Below are 22096 nucleotides of genomic sequence, written 5' to 3'. Positions count from 1 at the left end.
ACTATTAATCTTTTGATAAGTCTTACTTAGCTTCTGAATTCTTTAAGAACTTTTATTATAATAGATATCTTCTCTTTCTATTAAAGATATTCTATCAGATTCACTCTTATCTTATTACTTATAAGAGTCTTATTTCTACTGATCTTTATTCACTCAATCTCATACTGAAGTCTTATAATTTTAAGTCTTATATAAGTCTTCTCACTCACTGAGCTATTATTATTTCAGTTACTTAAGCTCTCTATATTATCTGACATCTCACTGATATCTTCAACTGAGTCTTTGTATTTATTAAACTCATCAGACTGTTTCTCTGCAATGATTTTATTCAGCTTAAATATCTCTGAGACAGTCACTTTTTAATTCATTATTAACATTGATAATAATCTGTGATCTTGCATCTGCTGTTCTGATGTCTTCTCATTTCTCTGTCTTAAAGATATGTATTCTTTTGTTAAGTCAGGTATTTCTCTGAATCTTAGATTAATCATGAGTTCAATCACTTATAAAAAACATCTAGACACATGTAACAATATATGAAGACATAGTTGACACATTATTTCAGCAGTTTTCATTAGCTTAATGAGGGCTTCATAACCTCTTGAAGGATAACATTGTTGTGTTATAATCTAACTACGCGAGTTACACTAAATGGATAGGTTGGGGTGGCACGTGACTAGGGTAGGTGTAGTAATCACCAACATAGCGCAAACCTCCGGTGGCGCACAGAATAACGTAATGCACATATTTTTGTACATTCATCTTCAGCTGTACTCCGCGGCCGACCTAACTGGGTTCCACAGCTAACTAATAGTATGTGATGTGGTCTTTCATTCTGCCATGATCTGTTATTTTCTCTTCGAGTTTGAGAATTGTACTGTACAGTACATTTAGCAACCCAGAAAGGTGCAAATGCTGTATCATCACTGCCTGGCAACGAAATGAATTTTGGCAAGCCTGCTCTTGATAATACTGATATGAATTGGGCAGTTATAGGGAATTATAGCATTCCCTAGCACATGTGTAGCTGTGCCAAGATGAGCCATCAAAGGCAGTCGGGGTAATTGTAGACTGGTACTCTCTTCCGATGCGACTTAAACTACTTGTTGTCCATAATTTTGAAGGCGCCATGGACCCTACCTACGCAGTGATAGCTTCACAGTCAAGCTCCGGGGCGTAGTGGTAGAAACGTGATGAGAGAGGCCGCTAGGTGAGGCACAAATCCAAATTGGTGTCGGCTTTTCCTGTTGAGGTTTGGTGACTCCAGCGTCAGCAGATATTGTAGAGTACTAGAACAGCATTTGAAACTGCTCCAACATCCATAGACCTTTTCAGCCTTAAATGAATGGGTACAGATTTGGGACATGTCATGGCTGGCATAGCATCGTCGGCTCCGATGATCAGTAGTACCTTGCAGGTCTTGATTGTCAGCCCCTTGAATCTAAAATATGGGAGATGACATTGTGGTGAATGTTGTGGGACACTTGTCCAAACCTCCAAACGCATATCTAACTGCTAGATAATATGAGTTAAGCGTGTTAGTCATGGCTATTCCCATCTAGCACCCAGCTGGTGAAGGGAATTAACATGTCATTTTCCAGGAGTGTACGGAGTAAGCACATAAGATTGACGTTAGAATGTAGCACCGGCTCGCCAGCATTTCATCGAGTTGGCCCCGCTGCGGCTCTCCTTAACGATTATCATGGCTATATAGAGCTAGTGGACAAAGCAGATCAACGCAGTTCGAGGAATGGAAATGGTTCGATGATGGAAAAAAATAAAGTTGTAGGCCTTATTTAGCTTTAAGGCTAAACCCGATTCGAACAGCCCAAACTGCAACAGGAACGACCGCCCTTGCATTCCCTGGCAAACTTCCATGTTGTCACTCTACCATCTCATCTCGCTCCCCATCCTCTACTCTTCCGGAGACCTCAGCCAACAGCTTCATTCTAGGGAATCTGTTTATACCGTCATAAAGAATCGGCGAAAGAAGGTGAACATACATAAAATATATTGGTAACCATTCATTCCATTGCCAAAATGGTCTGTTCGAGGTGCCAAAGGAAACTCAAGAAAACCGAGCTCGCCACTCCAGCTGTCAAGCGGAAGAATGATATGTATTATGGCTCTCCAAGCAGCACCGTCGGTGGCGGTAGAGATGCAAAGAGTAAATCATCTACAACACTAGGAAATGCCGGCATATCAAAGGTAGGGATGATCACTTCTCCTATGTGCGCCCCCTGAACCTTATGAGCACGCCTAGTTATTGCCTGGTTGAGCAAATCCGATGCATGACTTGCACCTATGCAGTTCGGCAGATGGGGTTTCAGCGTGTGACTGGTGTCTTTTGCAATTTGTCTGAGCGTGGCTAGAATTTGACATAAACATGTGCAATTCTTCAGCCCTACAAATAGTATTCCACCATCACCATGCACCCCTCGTGTATATGATAGCACAACAATCTTGGTCCTAAAGCCCTGCACTCACTGCAAATTTAACAAAACCGTGCCAAAGTGGATGGTATTTAAGCCCCATCCACCAGTGACTTATTGATATCTCCTTCGTTTCGCGACCATAAAAGAACTAGGACTAAAGCAACCCGCTGACTTTTCCGAAACAGAATAAACTGCTTAGCAGTAAGGCGAAAAATCCCTATGCTGCCTACTCGAGTGCTTGCGAGTCATGCAAGGCCAAGACAGAGCAGGGCAGGAAATTCTGCCAACGGTGCGCTTATACCAAGAATGGTATGTTATTCTCCGCTTCCTCGTTAATTTAAAAGCGCCATACTAATTGTACGACCTGGTAGCGTGCGCAATGTGCGGCAAAAACCTAACCGCCACGGGTAAATATTCGAAGGACCAGCCCGTCGTTCAGGGGCAAAAATTCAATTGTAAATGAACCGGAATTTTGTGCCCAGATTTTTCTTATTCCGTCATTAGTTTATGCCCTTTCGACTTTCTCTTCTTATGTCTGCCCGCTACACGGTTGTAGAGAGGGTGTGCGTGCCTAATATATTCATTTTTTCAGAGAAGACTGTTTTCTTTTTCGTCCGGTTTGGTAACGGCTATGGCGAGGGTATCGCTAGATACATGTATGTGATATTATTTGGTAGGATATCTTTATTCGCCTTGGGTTTTGAGATGGAGTTAAGGTTGGTGTTTTAAAGGGAGGATTCTGGGATTTGTATTCTTAAGTCAGGAATGTCTTGTTCCAGGTTAATCAAGATCTTATACCATCTTTCTATGAACAGCGAATACACTAAAATATATAATTCACTAATTGATACGCTAAGGACAGGAAACAGGCCTTCCTTGACGTGAAAAAAATTCGATCATAGAATACAAATACAGCTTTATCAAACCCGACAGATCTAGTTATACAGAAGGCATACAAATATAAAAACCGACACAAGGGAGAGAAATGAAAAGGGGGGGGGGGGGAATGAAAAGCTCCAAAATGAAACCTGACCCCGCTCCTTACCAGGGCTTATTCCATTCAGCATTTGAAGCGCACAAAGCGGGAAATTATACGGATGTCCAAAACTTCACCCAAGAAAAGTCCTCCCTCCAAAACACTATCTCTCCTCCAACATATTCTTAATCGAACTCCAATATACCGGCAGTACATACTTCTGAATCTCATCCTTAGCCAGCCACTTGAAGTCGGTAATACCCTGCGTATTTTTCGTCAGGTCCGCCTGGCCAGCCATAATTCTGCCCTTAAGGAAGAATATCTTTTCGCCGCGGAATTCTATCCCCGCTTCCGGGTTAGGTTTTGGTTTGCGTAGGTTGTAAACGTAGTGGCCAATGGGGTGGTAGCCAACCATCCAGGTATTCATGTTGGGGCCAGCGGAGCTAAAGAGGGCGCGTTCTGCTCCCTGTATTGATTTCATGTGGTTAGCTTGGTCGATTTATATACTGCAGCCGGAGAAACTTTGAATCAAGGAACTGGGTAATTTGCTACCGGAAAAGGGGGAGGCACGGTACAGGGGAAAACAAAAGTGACAGGTTTTCAAAGGAAAGGGGGACAAAACAATAAAGAAGAATAAAGAACTATACGAACCATCCTCAAATTCTCCTTCTCCTCCAATTTCACACTCGGGAACATCCAAAATGCCTTCTCCCCATTCTTAACCTGTACTAACAAATACAGTGTCCGATGCAGCAGCCGATCCAAGCTCCTGTGGTCCCCTTTTTCATCCGCCTCCGTAACCCTCGGAAGCGGACGCGGGATCTCGTCCTTCTTCCCTTCCGCTTCTTCTGTTTCAGTAACGGCGCGCCCTTCAGCATCTTTCACCAGCGCATTGATCTGATGCTCCGGCTCCGACTCCACGGAGCCAACGAGCAACTCATCGTTCCACGCCTCGCTCGAATACGCATTATATCGCCCGATATCTCTCGAGGGTGTTAGGCGGTCTTTGATCTTGCGCTTCCAATCGACATCTGCGGGAGTGTCGCGCTTGAAATAAAAGTATCGAGTGAAGGGGAGGGCGAGACGGTCGTTTAAACGGCGTTGATAGAAGTAGAAGGCTTTCTCGAATGAGGTGAGCTCGCGAGTTAGTCGGGGTGGGCGGGAGAGGACGATTCCGGCTTTGATGTCGTACTTTGGTGTAAGGATTGGAGAACTATTCGTAGTGTCTGATGGTGTGGTCTGTGTTGTCGCTGGAGCTGCGGACTCTGCAGCAGTGGCATATCCGCGGCGACTAAGCGTCTCTTGACAGCTTCTGCACACAACAGAATCGAATGTTGACGGCCCTATATTCAATTAGCATATACACTCCAGACAACCTCACGTTCATTGTAGATGGGAAAAAATATTATCACATACTCAACAGCGTTGCAACACGCCTGGCGCCATTCGTTCCTGCAGACATCTCCCCCAAGCAATGTGGACACCAATTGCTCTTTGTTTTATGTCGTGGTCTGCGTCCAGGCTACTGCTAACTGTTCAATATCAAGCATCGACCAGAATCTGCGAAAAAAATGTCTGTCCGCAAATGCTTTCCACTTGGATTATACATCTTGGCACGCTAGAGCTATTGTAGTGAAAATCACGTGATATGGTTTTGATTTATATTCCACCAATAAAATTTTCTTGTCGCAGTTTGATTCCTCTTCTCTTCTCTATCTTCAAAAAACATGGCACCGATCCTTATCATCAATTGCTCTGTTTAACTTCTCCACAGCTTTTGATCATTTAGAAGTGCCTAGAAAAAGATTTTCCGTCATTGCGGTCAATTTTCGCTAGCGGTACCTTCATCCTCTAAGGTGTACAGTTAGATAGCTACTGCATACAAATCCCCCCTCCTCCAGCACAAAGCATTCGAGCTAAATCAGTTCTTCCATTCATTTTCTTAGTAGCAATTTACATATCAAATTAAAACATGTGTGTCATCTCTCAGGAGGATCTAAACCTAGCCTGTAAATCGTTTGAGGTGTATCGCGTCATTGTTATCCCTATGCTTAAATAGGTCAATTCAAATCACATATTTCTTCGAGAGTCCCAAAGACTCGGAGCTTGTTTCCATAAATCCCCCAGAAATCATCCAAAAATTGAGGAATGAGCCTGGCTCTCTTTCTCTTGTGTTGGATCATGGCCCTCTCCTGAAGTTTCCAGAAAGGCGAACTTGGATCCATAAACGGGGGCTGGCTTTTGTCAGTACCGTGTGTTCGACCAGCAAGTGGTTCCGATTGCGTTGGAGTGGAAAGGAGCGATCGTATTCGAGAGACCTCACTCTCCTTGCTCCAATCCACTGGCGATTGCTTTGGTGTTGATATGGCAACCAATTCGCTACTTGACCGCCTATCAAAAATCGACGTCGACGAGGAGAAACTCTGGGAATCACTACAATCTGGCTCGCCTATGTCTATGAGCTTTTTGGCTTTATTCTCAACGCGGCTTCGCATTCTCGACGCTGTCCTCAAAGGTGCCCTTGGCCAGTCATCCAGAACAACGGGCTGAGCGATGCATGGTCGCGGAACGTTAGCTATTGGCGCCTCTCCTTGTAACTCCACAGTCAGTTTGATCAAAACCTTTGCAGTGAGCAAGCTATCGTATCCCGCTTCATGAAGTGGCTTCTCCACAACGTATTTATCATGCTCCGGGTCAATGACTAAAAAGTGCGCGCGGTTAGAATGTAGGGCCTCAATTTGATTGGTGTTACGTACAAATTTTGGGCGTCTTCCTCATCGCCAAATTGTCGTTAATTTCTGCCAGGGAGGATGAGGGCGTCACTGATGAACAATTGTGCGTGGCCATATATTTTGTGTCAATTACAAGGGGAAATAAAGAATGGATAGCTTCCTTGAAATCTTCGATGCGATCCGGCAAGTTGCCAATAAAGCATTTGTAAAAGTTGATGAGGTCAGTGAACAAGTTATGTCCAACCAAAACAGGCTGTCTTGACTTCAATTTTGACCGCAAGTCGTCAGAGTAGTTCGACAAGGCCTCTGCGTCAACTGTGGCTGAATCTGGGATACAGGGAAGAAAGACCCTCGGGTCCATTGCAGAGAGGTCACCTCCAACCATGCCCTCAACAATCCATCGAAACCCCATTTGCTGGACAATCCGCTCTCGAAGAGTTCGCCATTTATCAACGCGTATGTACTCCTCACGCTGTTTGTTGTAGGGAATGATTTGGACGAAAGTTTTTCGACTGATTGAGACAAGAGAAGGGTACTCTGCGCGAACCAGCTGATGGACCAAACGTTTTTGGTAACTGTTTAGGGCGAACCTCCAGCTCCCTAGAGGACCTGCCATATTCCCATTTTCCAGTCCACCAGGTTCTGGAATGTTGAGATATTCTTCCTTATCCTTTCAGCTGTCAGCGATGATTTGGAATCAATGAGACTATATATTCTCCTTACCCCTATCTCGTCAATCCAAGAGTCAATGAGACCGCGAACCTTAGCTACGAATGTATGGGATTCTGGGTCCATGTTTTCGGGTTTGATGTCCGCAATTTTTGCAGTGCTGTTCTCACTCTCCGCCAATTTCGTCATTGCCAATTGTTCTTCGAGGCGCGAAAGGTATGGCAGCCCTTCTACAAACGGTGCTTCCATTCGAAATCCATTTTTTATCAAAAACTCGACGGCTTGTTCATTCAGGAAAACGTCATTGCTGGAACAGTGAAATTGTCATAATTGATAGGGGTGTACAAACCACGGCTTTGATAAGACCATCGCCTTTCAACTCCCAATCTTTCGTCAAGCACGGGATTTATATGGAGGTTATAAGGTCGTAACACATAAGTCCCTATATTCTTCTTCAGCATCGAACCGACAGTCGCCAACCAAAATGATCGCTCTAACCAGTCTCCCCGTCCTCCATTGCAAAGGTCAACCCAATTTGCAACACTTGATAGGTATCAGCTGCTTCTTTAACTTCTTCGTATCTCGTCTGTAGAGTCTGTTTCTCACCCCATAGATTGCTTCCAGGGCTCGGAGCAGACTGCCTTGGAACGATCCCGGAAAACTCCAAGTCCACGGCAACAAAAGAAGACTTTGCTAAGTCATTTAGAAGTCTCGGTAGATGTTGACTAAAAGACTGCCTTGTCACATCCATATTTAACGAACGAGCCTTGCTGTTCAGATGAAAGAAAACAAGGAAATGGGGCATGCAAAGCCAGAGAGCTTAGCTCCTCGGAGATTGAGCAAATCAGAAACCCAGGGTGAATGAAATAGTCAAGAAAGATGTTCAGATGAAGGCTGATTAATACCTGTCAGTTTGTGTGCAGAGCTCAGAGTATGAGCAACACAAACAAGAGACAGGAACCCTCCTAACTTCATCAGAAAAGAAGACATAGTGGTGTGATAAAGAAGTTGTCTGCTAGTGTGAATTTCCCTTCATGGAGGAGATTGCACATAACTTCAAATTATTAGAGTAAGAGCAAATATCGGATCTGGCAGGAAGAGCTTAAAGTCCTTTCTTTGTCTACACCACAATTGCAGTCAGCAAGTATTGAGAAGGAGACAATGGATCTGTATTTACTGAGCTAAAATATGGACGAACACATAAATAATCGCCAGCGCTCGGAGGGCATTTTTTGGAAAAGCTTATGACGGATCCAGACAACGAGACCTCGTGATCCGCAGTTGACCGAGGATGTTTGAAGCTCGGCCTACCCGAAGAGCAAGCAACAACTTGAACGACAGTATCTGTAACCTGCCAGTGTTCATCCTCGACTGATTTACTACATCTTACTTCAGCCTTCTCAATTGAACTAGTAGTATTTCGGTATCGAAACTTTGAAGCCTCACATGATGTCAGATAAAAGCTTCCACAGCGCCTCAAAGCCACCTCGCCTCTCTCCCTCCTCCTCTCTATCCCGCTCCTCCTCCACGCAAATATCGCAGGTCTACAAACAGTCCTCGCAGCTATTTCTCACACGGCGGTTACATGAAGCCTTATCCGCTGTTGAACCTATTATCACCCCACCTACGTCGCAAGAAAATGAACAGGATGACCGCGCGCCAATCGCCACAGCCTCGAGGAATCTGCGCAAAAAGGTTTGGAACCTATACATCTCCATTCTCAATGCCATCGTCGAACTTGGCGCCGAAGAGGGAAAGGAACAATTTGGGCAAAAGGAATGGAAAGCTTTGGCTTCCAAAGTCCGCGGTGGTGAGCTCTGGAACATCGTATCACAGGTCGGATACGGTGGCAGGGATGGCTCCATAGATGCGGATGTCGTCTACAACATGTGAGTTTCAATCAAGGATGCAGCGAGGCTTAAAATCATTTTTCAAGAATGCTGACGTGTCATCATCATTGTTTTCGTACAGCGCTACTCTTCTTCTTACTCATTCACCGTCGCAAAAGCTCAACCAGCAGCGCCTCGAAAATTACATATCGTCCTACGGCCAACCTGACCTTGACCTCGCAGCTCACATAGATAACTCACCAGGTCGGAAGCGAAAACAGAGAGCATCCCGTGCGAATGGGACAGATACGCCAAAAGATCTGTCTGCGCGGGTCCGGATATTAGAGCTCTTCACACTCCATGTCCTCCCTCGGAACGATGAATGGGACTACGCTAAGGAGTTCATTACACTGAGCGAAGTTCTAGATGACGAGCGGAAAGAAGCCTTCCTGCAGATGCTAGAGAATCTACGAGAAGAAAAGGAGCAAGGCGCGTTACGGGCTGCGGAACTCCAGCGGGAAAAGGAGGCAGAATTAGAACGCCGGCGACAAGCGGAAGAGGAACAGCAAAGGCGAGCAGCAGAACAAAGGGCCGCTGCGGAGAAATCGCATGCAGCAAAAGGGATGAACGGCCACCAGAGAACAAGTAGCGAAGTCGACTATGGAATCGAGAATGGAAACCCAAATGCTGGCTCTCCTTCCTCAGCCAAAAATCGAACCCTCAAACCCGCAACGAAGTCCGGTAGAGTTTCATCCTCAGCCACAGTGCCAGGCCGGTCGACTGAATCGTCAAAACAAGTTAAGAAGGTCGATAAGCCAAAACCAGCTATGAGGCAACTGCGCATGTTTGCCAATTTTCTAGTCACGCTGCTCAGGAGCATGGGGCGTTCCATGTCTGCAAATCCGCTTTCATTTCTGAGAGCACTGCTGGTTGTGTTCGGTGTTCTCATGGCGCTTAGTCGAGCGGATGTACGAAATCGGCTTCGCAGAATCACGCATTCTGGATGGCAGAAAATCCGCGGTACTTTAGGCATGGGCGTTAAGGTTAGCTACATATAGCGAAGGGTATGTGCACATAGGCTATTCTTTCTTTATAGATATATTTTCTTCGGTACGGTTACATGTAGTTTCGTGTATAGTACAAGATGGTTTCGTGGTTCAATCATTTACATATTTTTCTTTCCTTGGTATATTGGCTCTTGGCTATTTTAAACGGTCTGCATATCTGTACATAGGTAATAGCAACTCTTCATGTTTTGAAACGGATGAATAATGAAATAGGTGAACTGCAAATAATATTTCCCAAATCCTATCTCGGCTATCTACCTGTTTTCATATAGCCGTGACAAGAGCACTTCTACCGTTTGTATTTCCTTCCAGCTTAGGTAACTTTCGACCTGTGCCGTTGTATATACCAAACAAAAAGATCTATTAACTCCCTTCCCAGCTACATCTCTGTTAGATGCCATGTGTCTCCTTGCCTTGTTAATCCAAACCTATCATTTATCATCCTCCCTTGCCTCGAACAAAAATCCCAACCGACTGATCCAATATCCAATCCTCTCTCTATATTATATATAGTCGTGAAAGTTCCTAGCAAAAGAAAGAAATCCAAAATCCAAAAATTTCAAAGAATTACCGGAATCTGCATTCCTATTCCTTTTTCTCCCCGCTCAACATCAACATCAACAGTATCGTCACGCCCATCCAGTGCCCCATGCATCCCCTCAGCTGTCTCACCCTCACTGGTACTCAGACTTGTGTGCTCGCTCTCACAACCAGTTCTCGGACTATCTCTTCCCCCTTGTGCCCTTTTTTCCTTCTCAATCCACTCTGCCTGCCTCCTTTTGCCCCACTTCTTAAACAAATGTACCATAAAATGTGCGCAAAAGATCTGCTCCGTCGTATACAAGATAACTGGTACCGTTAACTTGGCGACAAGATGCAGATCTATCGTAGGATACATGGCGTAGAGCATGGGAATGCCAAGACTGGTGGTCTTCGCCGGGCCGCAGAAGCAAATTGCGATGGTTTCGAGCGGTGGCGTTTGCTTGATGAGGCGGGTGAGGACGGCATTTATGAGGAAATGTAGTTTCGCTTTCTTCGGTGTAACTACTCTTGTTGTTGTGGGCTTTGCCTGGGGTATAAGCGCTGAGGGAGGATAAGCGATTATGAAGCTGACGCATGTGAGGGAGATGTAGAATAGTACGTTAAACAGCGTGACGAAGGCAATTGTTTCATGACTAAGTGATTCGAGAGCACCAGTTGCGAAGCAGGTCGAGAAGCTGGCCCTATATATGGAGAAGATATATTAGATGGAAAGGGGTAAAATGCCACATATAGTTTCCCTGAAGGTGAATACTCTTTCCCTCCAAATAGTGTAGAGTGAAAAGGTTTTCAAACGCACAACTCACCAAAAAACCAAAATCAGGCATGCAGTACTCAATTTCGCCAAATAAAATGTCTCCATCGCCCACGCTGTCCTCTCTGCCAACTTCCATCGAACAAGTTGGCCCACCGCCAGCGGCAGGAAAACACTCAACCCCAACCCCTTAAAAACGCTCTGGTACATCCCTTGTAAGTCACCGTTCGATTCCTTCCACACATCAAATGTGCTAGACTTGGGCATTAACGCCACCGCCCAACCAGGCGTAACGAATGGACCCAAGATATTCGCAATGAATACCTCGACCAACGACGCCGCTTCATCCCCACCAGCAGCCCGAGTCATCACCACATTTGACGCAATGGTGGTCGGTAGGCATGCCAATATTACATACCCAGCCAACACAGCCCGATCGATCTTTTCAGCGTGGTCCGTGGCATCAATCAAACGCACCAGTCCAGTTATTATGGCGGGGATAACCAAAAATGAGACACCCTGGACTTGGAGGTGCAGACGAAAATTCATCATATGCCTGAGCAGTTTGTCCTTGGGGATGGAAAGGCCGCTTATCAGGAAGATGAGGGCCACGGCACCATATAAGACAGAGTATTCAGCTTTAATGATGCCGCCGTGTTTGCCCACCTCCGGAAAGTAGTATGCGAGCACGCAGCCAATGCCGAAGCCGATAAGGAGCCACTGGTGAAGAATGAATTTGAGAATAATTGTGGAAAGGGGCTTCTTCGCTCTCCCCGGGGGCAGTGGAGAGATGGATCGGGGTTCCATGACTGGAATATTTCTGAATATGTATGTTGCGTCTCTAAAAAATGTCGCCGCCGCAGGGAGAACACCTCTGATGAGTAGGATATGAAATGCTTTATATCCACCCCTCGGCTGATTGGGTTCATTGGCAAATCTTCTGGGGAAGTATCCAAAAAATGTGATAGTATATTCCCGTCTCCTCTCACTATCGAGGCGTTACTATCGGGGGCCAGCTCGCATTTATATATGCCAACGCTGTGACCATAATATATCCCAAAACGATAGCCATATATTTTGTTTCCATGGGGAATAGATGGGCTACACTATAAGCCCAGCGACACGATTTCCCACAGTCTATTTATCAAAGTGGATTATAGGTTGCGCAGAAAAGCAAAGGGAAAGCGCCTTCCTCCTCCGCAGTGGCCTTGACAAAGAAATAAGAGGGAGATGGAAATAGAAATGCAGAGACCGGGAATGTCGCTGCTCCATCCTGGGTGTTGGCACTTAACTAGTCGCTGCTTAACAGCGACTAGCTGGGGTGGTGGTGGGGACAAAATTGTAATGTGGAGAAGACATGCTGCCATGCTGTATACCATTTCCCCAGAAACTTCAGATCCCTCCCGCACGTCGAAAAGCAGTAGTGTGATACTCTTGAGACGAGTGGAACAATGAATGTGGTGCAAAACTCTAAACGGAGGGAGTATATAATAATATCTGAGGAAGACTTTTGAAATTTTCCTGTTCGCCTGATTGGTGGAAAACAGGCAACCGCAAAGAAAATCACAGCATGAAACCTATAGACGGCGTTGATTATGCATCAGTTTGTCTCCTTCTACAATGAATCCGAAGTTTAGGCGAGAGCCTCCAATTGATTTGCAAATATTAATAGTTTCAACTGCGTACATGCAGAATTAGGACTGTCCTATGGGGATTGCCGCCCCAGTGTAAGGCATTTCAGATACTTGAGGAGTCACAAGATTCAATGCACGAAAGCGGACAATATATATTTCATCCTAATTTTGATACTCTACTGCCATGAAGGGAATTGCATAGAGCAGTTCCCAGTCGCGGCGTAGAGCGGGAAATTGAAATATGCAAGCCATTCTACCCAATTTTCTCTCACTGAACCTGCCGCATCCAATCAGGCCATCATCCCTTCTGGGAAAAGAGTTTGCCTGATTATCGAAGATTTTACGCAGGCTAATTCGCCCCCTGGAAAGCTCCATCCGAATGAATATCTTCCTCTCCTCAATGTCAATGGCCATCACCGCTCCCTCCAGTTGCATCTGTTCGCTAAGTTACCGTTTCTGGCCGCTTTCGCCTGTCCAACCGCTATTGCAGCAAACAGTCGTGTCAAAGGAAGAACTACCATTCTCTTCACTTATACAGCCACCACTCTCAGCACCTTTTATGTGAGGCATAGTACCTGGCTGGCAGAGCTCCGCAATATCAAAACGCTCTCCCATATATATATATGTGGGGTCGAAATGGAAACATGTCTACAGTACCACCGATGCAATTTGGAAAGTGTAGACAGATCCGTGGAATGTTGAAAAACTATTTTATACAATTAAGTTAATGCAACGACCTTGACCTCCGAACTCGGTTTATACATTTTTGAGCCCTGTGCTCATCTACATCTCTTCGCAACTCTGCTTGGCAGTACAGACGTAACTTAACTTACACTAGGCCAAATTTGAATTCCCAAACTTACACAGTTTATGGCGGCGGAGGCATCCCATAACTCTAGTACATTACATGAACTGTAACTTATACGTTTATCTGATTAGATTCTCATAGAAAACCAGCCTACCGCTAGCCGCGAGCCGCGAGCTCCAAATAAAACTGGTCTACAAAAAATTACCGAGACTTCAAATTTAAGTAAAACCATATTCCCGCTGTATGACTCCCTCCAAGCCGTAGCTCCCGATGACTCTTCTCAACCAGGAGGTGAAATATCTATTTTTCCAAAAACTTATGTTCCTTCCTGCCTCAAGCTTGTTTAAGTTATCTTAGCCGAACCTCGGCATCTGCCGGCGCCAGCTTCTGCAGAAAAAAGTACCTTCGCACATATTTCTCGCGCGCGAGGTACCCTCGCAGCGTCGAGTGGGTTTCGCTTACATAGTTAATCACGTAGTTCATCCATTCGGCAAAGCCGCGAAAACCCAGCTCGGGGGGCTTCCCCACAAAGCCCCGAGATTACCCGTTTTCGGGGAGACAGAAGCCCTAAGCGCGAAATTGTTGCCCCGCAGAAAAAGGAAACATGGGCTTGCTGTTGCCCGCACTAAACTCCATCGGTGGTTGCCGTGAGGCATGTGAAGCACGCTGTAGAGTGCTAAGCTTGGGGAGAGATATCACGGAATGATGTTAAGGGTTATTGGTGGGATGCGTTCACATGTCTTTTTCTTTCTTTCATTCGAATCAGGTGAGATCTGGGAAGGGTCATGCAGGTCCAGCTTGCGCCAGGCGTGGTAATTCTTATTATAGAGGAGGGTGGGATTGTTACGGGATCTCCAGCTTAGCTCGTTGGACCTCGGGACTGAGAGATCTGGACGTTTTCAACTCTCGCCACGGGCCATGGCGTAATATAGAGGAAGGAAGCTGTATGGAGAAATGGTAGTAAATGAGGTTGATTCTTCTTCGGATGCTCAGCGATTTTTCTTCTTCCCTACCCGTTTTCACAAAGGCAAATGAGAAAAAAGAATCCCGGTTGGTATTTCTCTTGGAATGGCCTTTTTTGACCCTGCTTCCGGTGTCAGAGGTCATCATCCTCCATCCTTCCGCTCGCCCATGGGATGGGCCTGCACAGCGAGATAATACCGCTTCCTGGTTGTTCAAGGCGCCGTGTTTTAACTGTACAAATAATTTCGGGGATATTGAAAATAAAATAGAGCTTACCTTTTTTGCATCATTATTAGCTCCAACTGCTACCTACTGGGTCTCAATTTCTAAATTTCCCGTCCTAGATATATTATCCTCTTGTTATAGAAAAAGCTTATTGCGCCTTTTTTTTTTAATTCTCTTCCTCGGCATTTCCGATAGGCAGTTACTCATCCTTTAACTCTCCTTCTACGACTTTTTCTTTTCCTCATTCAATTGCATTGCTCAAAATTGGATATTAGAAACTCCGCCGTTTAAAGATAGCAGTTAGGGGCCGTTGAACCTGCGCATACTCTCTCTTCACCTCCCTCTCTCCTTTCGTTCCCTCTCCACTCCTTCACACCATATCAACATGTCTTCAAAGAATGTAAATGGTCCCAATGGGAAAAAGCCCGCCTCGGCGGCTACCAACTTAATTGGTTCGTTCAATAACCCTCCATCCGAAAGCCAGATTAGGGCTTCATTGTGACTGACTGAGAATATAGCTGGTGGTACTGCTGGAATGATGGAAGCACTCGTGTGCCATCCTCTAGGTATGGAATTTTGCCTTTTTTTGCCTGTATCAAGGCTTCGAATTTTAGGTATGCGTTGGACAAGGGCTCATTTTCCTGTGGTCTAGATACCGTTAAGGTCCGAATGCAACTGTCAAAAAGAGCGCGGGCACCAGGGGTAAGCTCTCATCTAACTTGTCTGGCATTTAAACTACGATCCTGGCGTTAAGGCTAACGGTGTATGTGGTGCAGGTAAAACCTCGGGGGTTCGTTTCGACTGGGCGGGAAATTGTGAGGAGAGAGACAGCTCTCGGTTTATATAAGGGTCTTGGTGCTGTCTTGAGTGGAATAGTACCGAAGATGGCCATTCGATTCACATCATATGGGTGGTGCAAGCAGGCTCTCAGTAATAAGGAAACAGGGAAACTTTCCGGTTCTGCTAACATGCTTGGTACGTTAGATGGAGTAAACCTTTGATAAGGGTTTATTTATCCCTTTCTCAGTTCAATATCACTTACATTTTATGTCCAATTTTAGCTGGTCTTGCGGCTGGTGTTACAGAAGCCGTCGCAGTCGTCACGCCCATGGAAGTGATCAAGATTCGTCTCCAGGCGCAACAGCACAGCCTAGCTGATCCTCTCGACACCCCCAAATACCGCAGCGCGCCACATGCTCTCCTCACTGTTGTGCGGGAGGAGGGTTTCGGCGCTCTATATCGCGGTGTTTCTCTCACTGCTCTCCGACAGGGTACCAACCAAGCCGTCAACTTCACTGCATATACCGAACTCAAGGCGCTCCTTCAAAAATGGCAGCCCCAATATTCCGAGAAGGAGCTTCCTAGTTACCAGACCATGGTTATTGGTTTGATATCCGGAGCTATGGGCCCCTTCTCCAACGCGCCCATTGATACGATCAAAACCCGGCTGCAAAGAACTCCCGCTCAACCCGGCCAAACGGCTCTTTCACGCATTACGACCATTTCGAGCGAGATGTTCAAGCAGGAGGGCGCCAGAGCATTCTATAAGGGTATCACACCTCGTGTCATGCGTGTTGCACCTGGCCAGGCCGTTACGTTTACCGTGTATGAGTTCATAAAGGAGCGCCTGGAGCGGTCGCCGTGGTCGATTGTGGGTGGCAACAAGTATACTGAGTGATTTAGCTCGTGGCTTTTTGTCCCTGAGTGTCTGCGCTGGGTATCAAGGGGAATCACCTTGTATTTAGAAGTAACAAAAAACTGTGGCAGCGGCTCTTACTTACGCTTTTCCATTGCGGGTAACTATGGGTTATACAGAGGTGTAACCTTGGAACTTGCATGTTGATTCCATTTAAGATTTCCTCCCGGGTTTCCTTTTCCTTTTTTGTTGGGCTCTCAAACATCTAGTTACAGCGTATTGCTTTAGATAGATATCCAATTTCTTTGTGTGGATATTAGCGCCATTATTGTTTTCCTGCCTCTACCCTACCCTCATCTCTTATTTTTCTGCTTTTCTTTCTGGAGCTAAACAATTTTTATTCCTGTATCGATAAATTCTGGCATTGTTTATTTATTGCCACTTGGGCAAATGTATATAGGGAAAGAATATAGAGGTTATTTTAATGCTATCGCCTCTCTTGAGGTTCAGCCATGCTTGAGGTTTCCAGTCCAATCCATTGACAACCAATCACTGAAATAAAGGGGGGAGCAGCATTTCCGCAGCCAAAACCATAATTCTTATAATGTCTCTCAGATAATAAAATAATAAAATTAATCGCAAAGGATATAGATTTCGAGATAGAAAAAACAATTGGATTGAAACACTACTATGTAGTTACTCCGTAGGTTAGACAACATGGATGTTGGCAAGTAGTAGGTAACTAGGAAGGAGGGGTAGTTAGTTAACTAACTAGTAACTAAGTTAGTTGGAAGCTGAGGCTAAGCCAGGTTAACCTCGCCCAAGTCGACAAGCAAGTTCATCCCGTTTCATCCTCTCTGCAACAAACGTACATACAATTATAGGGCAGCTTTCACATCCTGAAAGAGAAGTACAACATGCAGTCTGGAATATCAGGTATATCATCACCTCTAGATTTCGCCATTTACACCCCTTAATGAAACCCCAAACGCTAACAAGCCAACCACCCCGCGCCGCTCCCCAGTGTCCCCTGAGCTGCACGACGCATTCAATGCCTTCGTCTCGACGCCTTCTCACTTTTGTCTCCCCGCAACAATCTCCTCCGAGCGTCTCACCCCTCTGGAACCGATCGCTTTCCCCTTATCCTCCGCTGACGATGATACCAAATTCAGCAACTCCCTACCCCTCCTTGCCCCGCACACGCAACCGAAAACCCCCATCTACCTCATCCTCCGCCGCAACGCCGGCTCCAACGCCCTCATAGCTCTCACATATATCCCGTCCACATCGCCCGTACGTTCAAAGACCCTGTTTGCAAGCACACGGGCAACTCTCGTCCGCGAGCTTGGCAGCGAGAAATTCGCCAGCACGATCTTCGCCGCGGATGCGGAGGAGGTTCTTGATGCTGCCGTTTGGAAGGAGAGGGATGCGGATCGGAATGCGGCCACAGGCGGAGCTGCGGATGATAACGAAGCGGAGAGTAGGAGGGAGGATTTGATGGGCAAGAAGGAGAGGGAATTGAATGAAGTTAGGAGGCAGGAGGAGCAAGCGAGGAGTATGACCCGGAGGGATGTGGGGATTGGAGGGACCATTGGGCGTGGGAATGGAAACGGGGAGAGTGAACTGCATATTGGAATTGGGAATGGGGTAAAAGAGGCATTCCAGCAGGTGCGGGAAAGTGGTTCGGTTATCCGGTTGGTGAGTTGTTTTCCTATCCTATTGTCCTACTGTCTGACCTCCTAATCGATGGCCATGGGAGTCGTAAAGTGGCCACACTTTTTGGAATCAAGACATGGCGTGCTGACTATTCCATTATGCTAATCTAATTTGCTTTTGTGCTATAATATACAGACTATTGACGTGCCAACCGAAACTCTCACTCTAATCTCCACTGAGTCGAATGTCGAACCTGATTCCATATCAAACCTGATTTCAGACTCGAAGGCCCAGTACACATTTTATTACTATCCGGACCCCAAAGCAGTCATCTTCATATACACCTGCCCATCTGGTTCCGTAATCAAGGAGCGCCTATTGCACGCTAGCTCGCGGAATGACGTGGTGAAGCTTGCTGTTCTACAGGGTGTAGAAGTTGCGCATAAGGTACCTATGATCCATGTGAAGAATAATGAAGGGCGTTACTTTCGTGTGCAAACGCTAATTTCGCGGGGTTTTTCTCTCAGGTTGAGGCATCGGAACCCACAGACATCACACCTGGAAGCCTTGCGGAACAAGTCAATCCACGAAAGGAAGAGGTTCGACAAACATTTGCAAGACCCAAGAGACCCGGCCGGTGAAAGGTTTGATGTCTGCCGCCCTTGAATTGGTCCCGTTTCTCAGGATTGGTCTAAGCTGGTCTGATCACGAGTCCAGGGTGCTGTTCCAATTTCAAGAATCGTCGGATATTGCTATTGTCAGAATGTCTTTTTCGTATTATTGCTCTCCGGTATCCCCCTATATATCGTAGCCAGTTCCGCACCCTCTAGAAATCTAAGATCCTTTTGGTATTTGTAAAACCCGTAGCCTGGACGCCGTCGCAAGCTCGATATCCCGTTAAAATTCGTGAATCAAAATCAATAAACGGTCAACATAAATAATTGAACGCCTTCTTCTTTTCTCTGCCCCTTTCCAATATCTCACTACCTCTCTCTCTGCTCTCCCCAAGAAAGGACAGGTTTCATCATTCCCATTAAACCCAAAACCCGTAGCTCAGATACGCCCCATCAAGATACCCCTGCCCGATGCTGTTTCCGCTGGAAAAACAAATCCGTCCTCGAACTACCCAGGTTGATAATCTTCGGGCACCCATCGCGATCCTTCTCCAATCGAGTACACTCGAAACAGTAGAAGGCGTCACTAATCCCCTCCCCGCCACATACGATGCACTTGTTCTGGTAGTTGCCGAAAGAACATTCATCGCAGATGCGTACGAGGGTAGTGGGCCGCACGTACGAGTCGCAGACCGGACATTTACCGTCGCATTTATCGCAGAGACGGCCGATGGCAATTCCGGTTTGCTTGCGGCACATTACGAGATCGGGGTGGTGACGGGACATGGTTGTAGCGGTGGTTGTGGCTGTTCAGGATGTGGGAGGTTGCGGCTTGTTCTTCAAGTAGCGGGCGTGCCCGATTACGAACGGCTTCGTGCTATGGATTATAGGAAACAACCGCTTCTTGTGTCCTCGCAGTATTTTGGAAGAGATCGTGTCAAGTTACTCAGTTTTGCGTGGAATTGACGCGGATTGCTGGACACTGTCTGGGTCTGGCACAGAAGCCGCCACTATTTGCTTGGGCTTGGTAGTCTGTCAGGCAAATATTCATTCGCTAGTATAGAGCTTGGGCTTGAGTTATAGTTAACAAGAGGACAACACCCGTTGGCTCTTAAATATGTAGAGAACTGGGCATTGCTAGTTGGAAATATGTCAGTTTCCGGAAGGAAATTTGTAATTCAAGGGTCTGTATTGCGCTAGACCCAATTAAATAACTTTCCCATCCCGCGTCCCGTCCACGGATAGCTCCCTCCTTGAGACTCCGTTGCGGCGAATCATCTAGTTCATAGAAGACAGATTAGACCGACGCGGGACAAAGACTCCTCTCTGATCTATCGGTCTTTCTTTTTAGCGGCGGTGTCTCTCTATCTTAATCCACTTAATTCTTTGATTTATTATACCCGAACACACCTTTACAAGCGATGGAGGAGTAAGTCAAACCTACGTTTGGCATTGCGTTCAAGTGACCAGCTGGTTGAGCACACGAAACTAACATGATATTTTCTGTGTCCTAGGACAATCACATCGGCCGTTGCACTTCCCGAGCAGGAAGAAAGCTCAGATAGCAGGCCAAAGCGCCGCCAGTCCCCAGCGGACGACAATGAGAGCAAACGTCGCCGGCTGAGCGCAGACAACGAACATCTCGAACCCAAGGAGAACCAAACATCCTCCCCGATAGCCACATCTAAAAGCATCAGTAATGCCACAGACCAGAGGGATGCCCGACGGAAGAGTGGCGTAGCGGAGGAGCGCAAGCGTGGTCAAAGATTGTTTGGCGCGCTGCTGGGTACACTCTCACAGAGCTCATCTACAGCAGCACAGAAACGACGCGCCGATATCGAGAAGAAACAACAGGCAAAACTCCGTATGCAGGAGGAAGAGTACAATAGACTGACACGGAAGAAGCAAGAAGATCTCTTGGCGATGCGAAAGAAGCAACAGAGAACTTATGATGCGCAGTCGGTATGTTAGCATTTGCTGCTATCCTACAGTGTGTTCGCTTCGCGCTGAATTTTCCTATATATTAATTTCGTTTGCTTTCTTTAGATGCGTCTCCGACACTCGAACCAGCTAGCCATGGCTCATTTCCTCAAAACAACAACTGAACCAGTTCTTGTACGTAAAAGAGATACTTCGCATGCCGCGTTGTGTAGTGTGGGCTAACATTTTAATAATTAGTACTATAAGCCATGGGAACTTCGACCTGAGGAAGAAGCCAGGATTGAGCAGCAAATCGAAGATTGCAAAGCGGCCATCGCGAGGGAAGTCGAGGAGTTTGAAGCCAAAAATCCACCATCGCCCTCCGATCCTGTACCGGAGCAAGGTGACAACCAAAGAACCGTTACAGATTCAATAAGCTCAGCCGTGCTTCCAGGGAATAATACGCTTTCTGATACTCAGGACACAGTACATTTAAAATCCGACACGGTGGGTGCTGACAATAATAGTAATAACAACCCTCCTGAACTTGACCATAAACCTAAGCCAACCACAACTACTAAATCTGAATCTCCAAGACACATCCCTACTCTTACTGCCCCAACTACCTCTGACCATCCTACTGTTTCTGATGCTACTAACGAACCTTCATCCCCTACTAAAACTCACAACGACCACCCATCCACTGCTAGCGTTAGCCACCATCAGAAGTCAACTGAAGATGATTCGGGAGAAGTCATGCTGGAAGACAAGGAGGATACTGTTATATATTAGACTAAATTTGCTTCAACCTTCTCGGGCAGCATATGCGTTCAATTTCCTCAATTTTTGGTCATATATACCCCACGGAGCACCCCTCTTCGACACTTGTCCTCCAAAGGTTCAAGCAACACCACCTTCCACCCCAATACCCTCTGTTCGTTCTCCTTTACTCCACCTTCCGGCAAACTTTCCACGTTACCCTGTAAATCGATCAAGCAACTTCGCCTTCTCGCTTGCACCCCCTTATTCCCATCGGTCACCTTTTTCCTGCATTTCTTTTTTTTTGGCGCGCCTACTTATCATTTCCAGTCATTCGACCCGCAGTGCAGCTTGTGAGCGTCCTTTATTTTTTTCCCTTCCTACCTATTTCATATCCACCATATATATGTGTTTGTGGGCATCTTATTAGTTGCGAATGGTTTGTCGGGTAAGCTCTATCTGTCTGGTGTGATGGAAATCAAAGACCAAGAACATGGGAGCGGGATAATGAAATGTTGAGCGAATTTATTTGATTGCCCTTTGCCCACTTCTTTCATTCTTTCTTTCCTTGAATCACGGGCTTGAAATAATGATTGATTTCTAAATTGTCATACATTATTATTCATGGGTGTTCTATACATTCGATCCTAATATGCTTTCCATGTGATGCTGTTGGATACCCTCACGAGGGTGTTTCATAGCACGGCAATTCCCCCGTCCAGCCTTCAGACATCATATGCTGGGGAAAGATGTGTCAAAAAGTAGTTACCATCCCCGTGTTGGAAACTATCAATGACTTGTATAGGCAAATTTATGGAGTGGGCTGATCAATTAGTTATTATTAGACAAGATGTCGGTGGAGGGGACGAGCCGTTCCCA

At 46.1% G+C, this 22096-nt stretch overlaps 10 protein-coding genes across 12 annotated transcripts; 5 read left to right on the top strand and 5 right to left on the bottom strand.

Annotated features, from left to right (window-relative positions):
- The first annotated feature begins 1721 nt into the window (after positions 1–1721).
- BDBG_02824 (cript family protein) lies at positions 1722–3419 on the top strand. The gene is made up of 3 exons (XM_002626601.2): positions 1722–2208; positions 2621–2744; positions 2807–3419. Exons 1-3 carry the CDS (start codon positions 2041–2043, stop codon positions 2896–2898), a joined length of 384 nt encoding a protein of 127 aa, XP_002626647.1. The 5' UTR covers positions 1722–2040; the 3' UTR covers positions 2899–3419.
- BDBG_02823 (mitochondrial 54S ribosomal protein YmL17/YmL30) lies at positions 3116–4995 on the bottom strand. Its single transcript, XM_002626600.2, has 3 exons — positions 4828–4995; positions 4063–4754; positions 3116–3877 (listed from the first exon to the last, which is right to left on the bottom strand). The coding sequence occupies exons 1-3, from the start codon at positions 4871–4873 to the stop codon at positions 3575–3577; spliced, it is 1041 nt and encodes a 346-aa protein (XP_002626646.1). The 5' UTR covers positions 4874–4995; the 3' UTR covers positions 3116–3574.
- A 4-nt stretch (positions 4996–4999) lies between these two features.
- Positions 5000–7998, bottom strand: BDBG_02822. Of its 2 annotated transcripts, XM_031720970.1 has the most exons (5): positions 7311–7998; positions 7162–7254; positions 6867–7093; positions 6168–6813; positions 5000–6112 (listed from the first exon to the last, which is right to left on the bottom strand). In XM_031720970.1, exons 1-5 carry the CDS (start codon positions 7615–7617, stop codon positions 5472–5474), a joined length of 1914 nt encoding a protein of 637 aa, XP_031577326.1. In that variant the 5' UTR covers positions 7618–7998; the 3' UTR covers positions 5000–5471. The 2 variants fall into 2 exon arrangements, with proteins under 2 accessions (XP_031577326.1, XP_002626645.2); XM_002626599.2 differs by having other exon boundaries at positions 7162–7972.
- BDBG_02821 (peroxin 26) lies at positions 5123–10152 on the top strand. Its single transcript, XM_002626598.2, has 3 exons — positions 5123–6363; positions 6482–8701; positions 8784–10152. The coding sequence occupies exons 2-3, from the start codon at positions 8259–8261 to the stop codon at positions 9697–9699; spliced, it is 1359 nt and encodes a 452-aa protein (XP_002626644.2). The 5' UTR covers positions 5123–6363; positions 6482–8258; the 3' UTR covers positions 9700–10152.
- BDBG_02820 (solute carrier family 10) lies at positions 9780–12576 on the bottom strand. Its single transcript, XM_031720969.1, has 2 exons — positions 11055–12576; positions 9780–10931 (listed from the first exon to the last, which is right to left on the bottom strand). Exons 1-2 carry the CDS (start codon positions 11807–11809, stop codon positions 10268–10270), a joined length of 1419 nt encoding a protein of 472 aa, XP_031577325.1. The 5' UTR covers positions 11810–12576; the 3' UTR covers positions 9780–10267.
- Positions 12577–14203: 1627 nt separating this feature from the next.
- On the bottom strand, positions 14204–14599 carry BDBG_16659 (uncharacterized protein). The gene has a single exon (XM_031724564.1). The coding sequence runs from the start codon at positions 14552–14554 to the stop codon at positions 14288–14290; it is 267 nt and encodes an 88-aa protein (XP_031577324.1). The 5' UTR covers positions 14555–14599; the 3' UTR covers positions 14204–14287.
- Positions 14600–15017: 418 nt separating this feature from the next.
- Positions 15018–16310, top strand: BDBG_02818 (succinate/fumarate mitochondrial transporter; the record flags this gene model as incomplete). Its single annotated transcript, XM_002626595.2, has 5 exons — positions 15018–15084; positions 15151–15198; positions 15285–15334; positions 15409–15607; positions 15694–16310. 5 exons carry the CDS (start codon positions 15018–15020, stop codon positions 16308–16310), a joined length of 981 nt encoding a protein of 326 aa, XP_002626641.1.
- An 875-nt stretch (positions 16311–17185) lies between these two features.
- BDBG_02817 (actin monomer binding protein) lies at positions 17186–18565 on the top strand (the record flags this gene model as incomplete). Its single annotated transcript, XM_031720968.1, has 4 exons — positions 17186–17204; positions 17293–17966; positions 18120–18371; positions 18452–18565. 4 exons carry the CDS (start codon positions 17186–17188, stop codon positions 18563–18565), a joined length of 1059 nt encoding a protein of 352 aa, XP_031577323.1.
- Positions 17960–19721, bottom strand: BDBG_02816 (pre-mRNA splicing factor ini1). The gene has a single exon (XM_031720967.1). The coding sequence runs from the start codon at positions 19322–19324 to the stop codon at positions 18992–18994; it is 333 nt and encodes a 110-aa protein (XP_031577322.1). The 5' UTR covers positions 19325–19721; the 3' UTR covers positions 17960–18991.
- BDBG_02815 lies at positions 19591–22090 on the top strand. Of its 2 annotated transcripts, XM_031720965.1 has the most exons (6): positions 19663–19967; positions 20053–20500; positions 20585–20653; positions 20717–20984; positions 21055–21978; positions 22063–22090. In XM_031720965.1, the coding sequence occupies exons 1-5, from the start codon at positions 19960–19962 to the stop codon at positions 21645–21647; spliced, it is 1386 nt and encodes a 461-aa protein (XP_031577320.1). In that variant the 5' UTR covers positions 19663–19959; the 3' UTR covers positions 21648–21978; positions 22063–22090. The 2 variants fall into 2 exon arrangements, with proteins under 2 accessions (XP_031577321.1, XP_031577320.1); XM_031720966.1 differs by having other exon boundaries at positions 19591–19967; positions 20717–21978.
- The last annotated feature ends 6 nt before the right edge of the window (positions 22091–22096 follow it).

The sequence above is a fragment of the Blastomyces gilchristii genome (assembly GCF_000003855.2).
Source record: "Blastomyces gilchristii SLH14081 genomic scaffold supercont1.4, whole genome shotgun sequence".
Lineage (NCBI taxonomy): Eukaryota > Fungi > Ascomycota > Eurotiomycetes > Onygenales > Ajellomycetaceae > Blastomyces > Blastomyces gilchristii.
The sequence above is the reverse complement of the archived record's forward strand: the minus strand, read 5'-3'. Positions and strand labels throughout refer to the sequence as shown.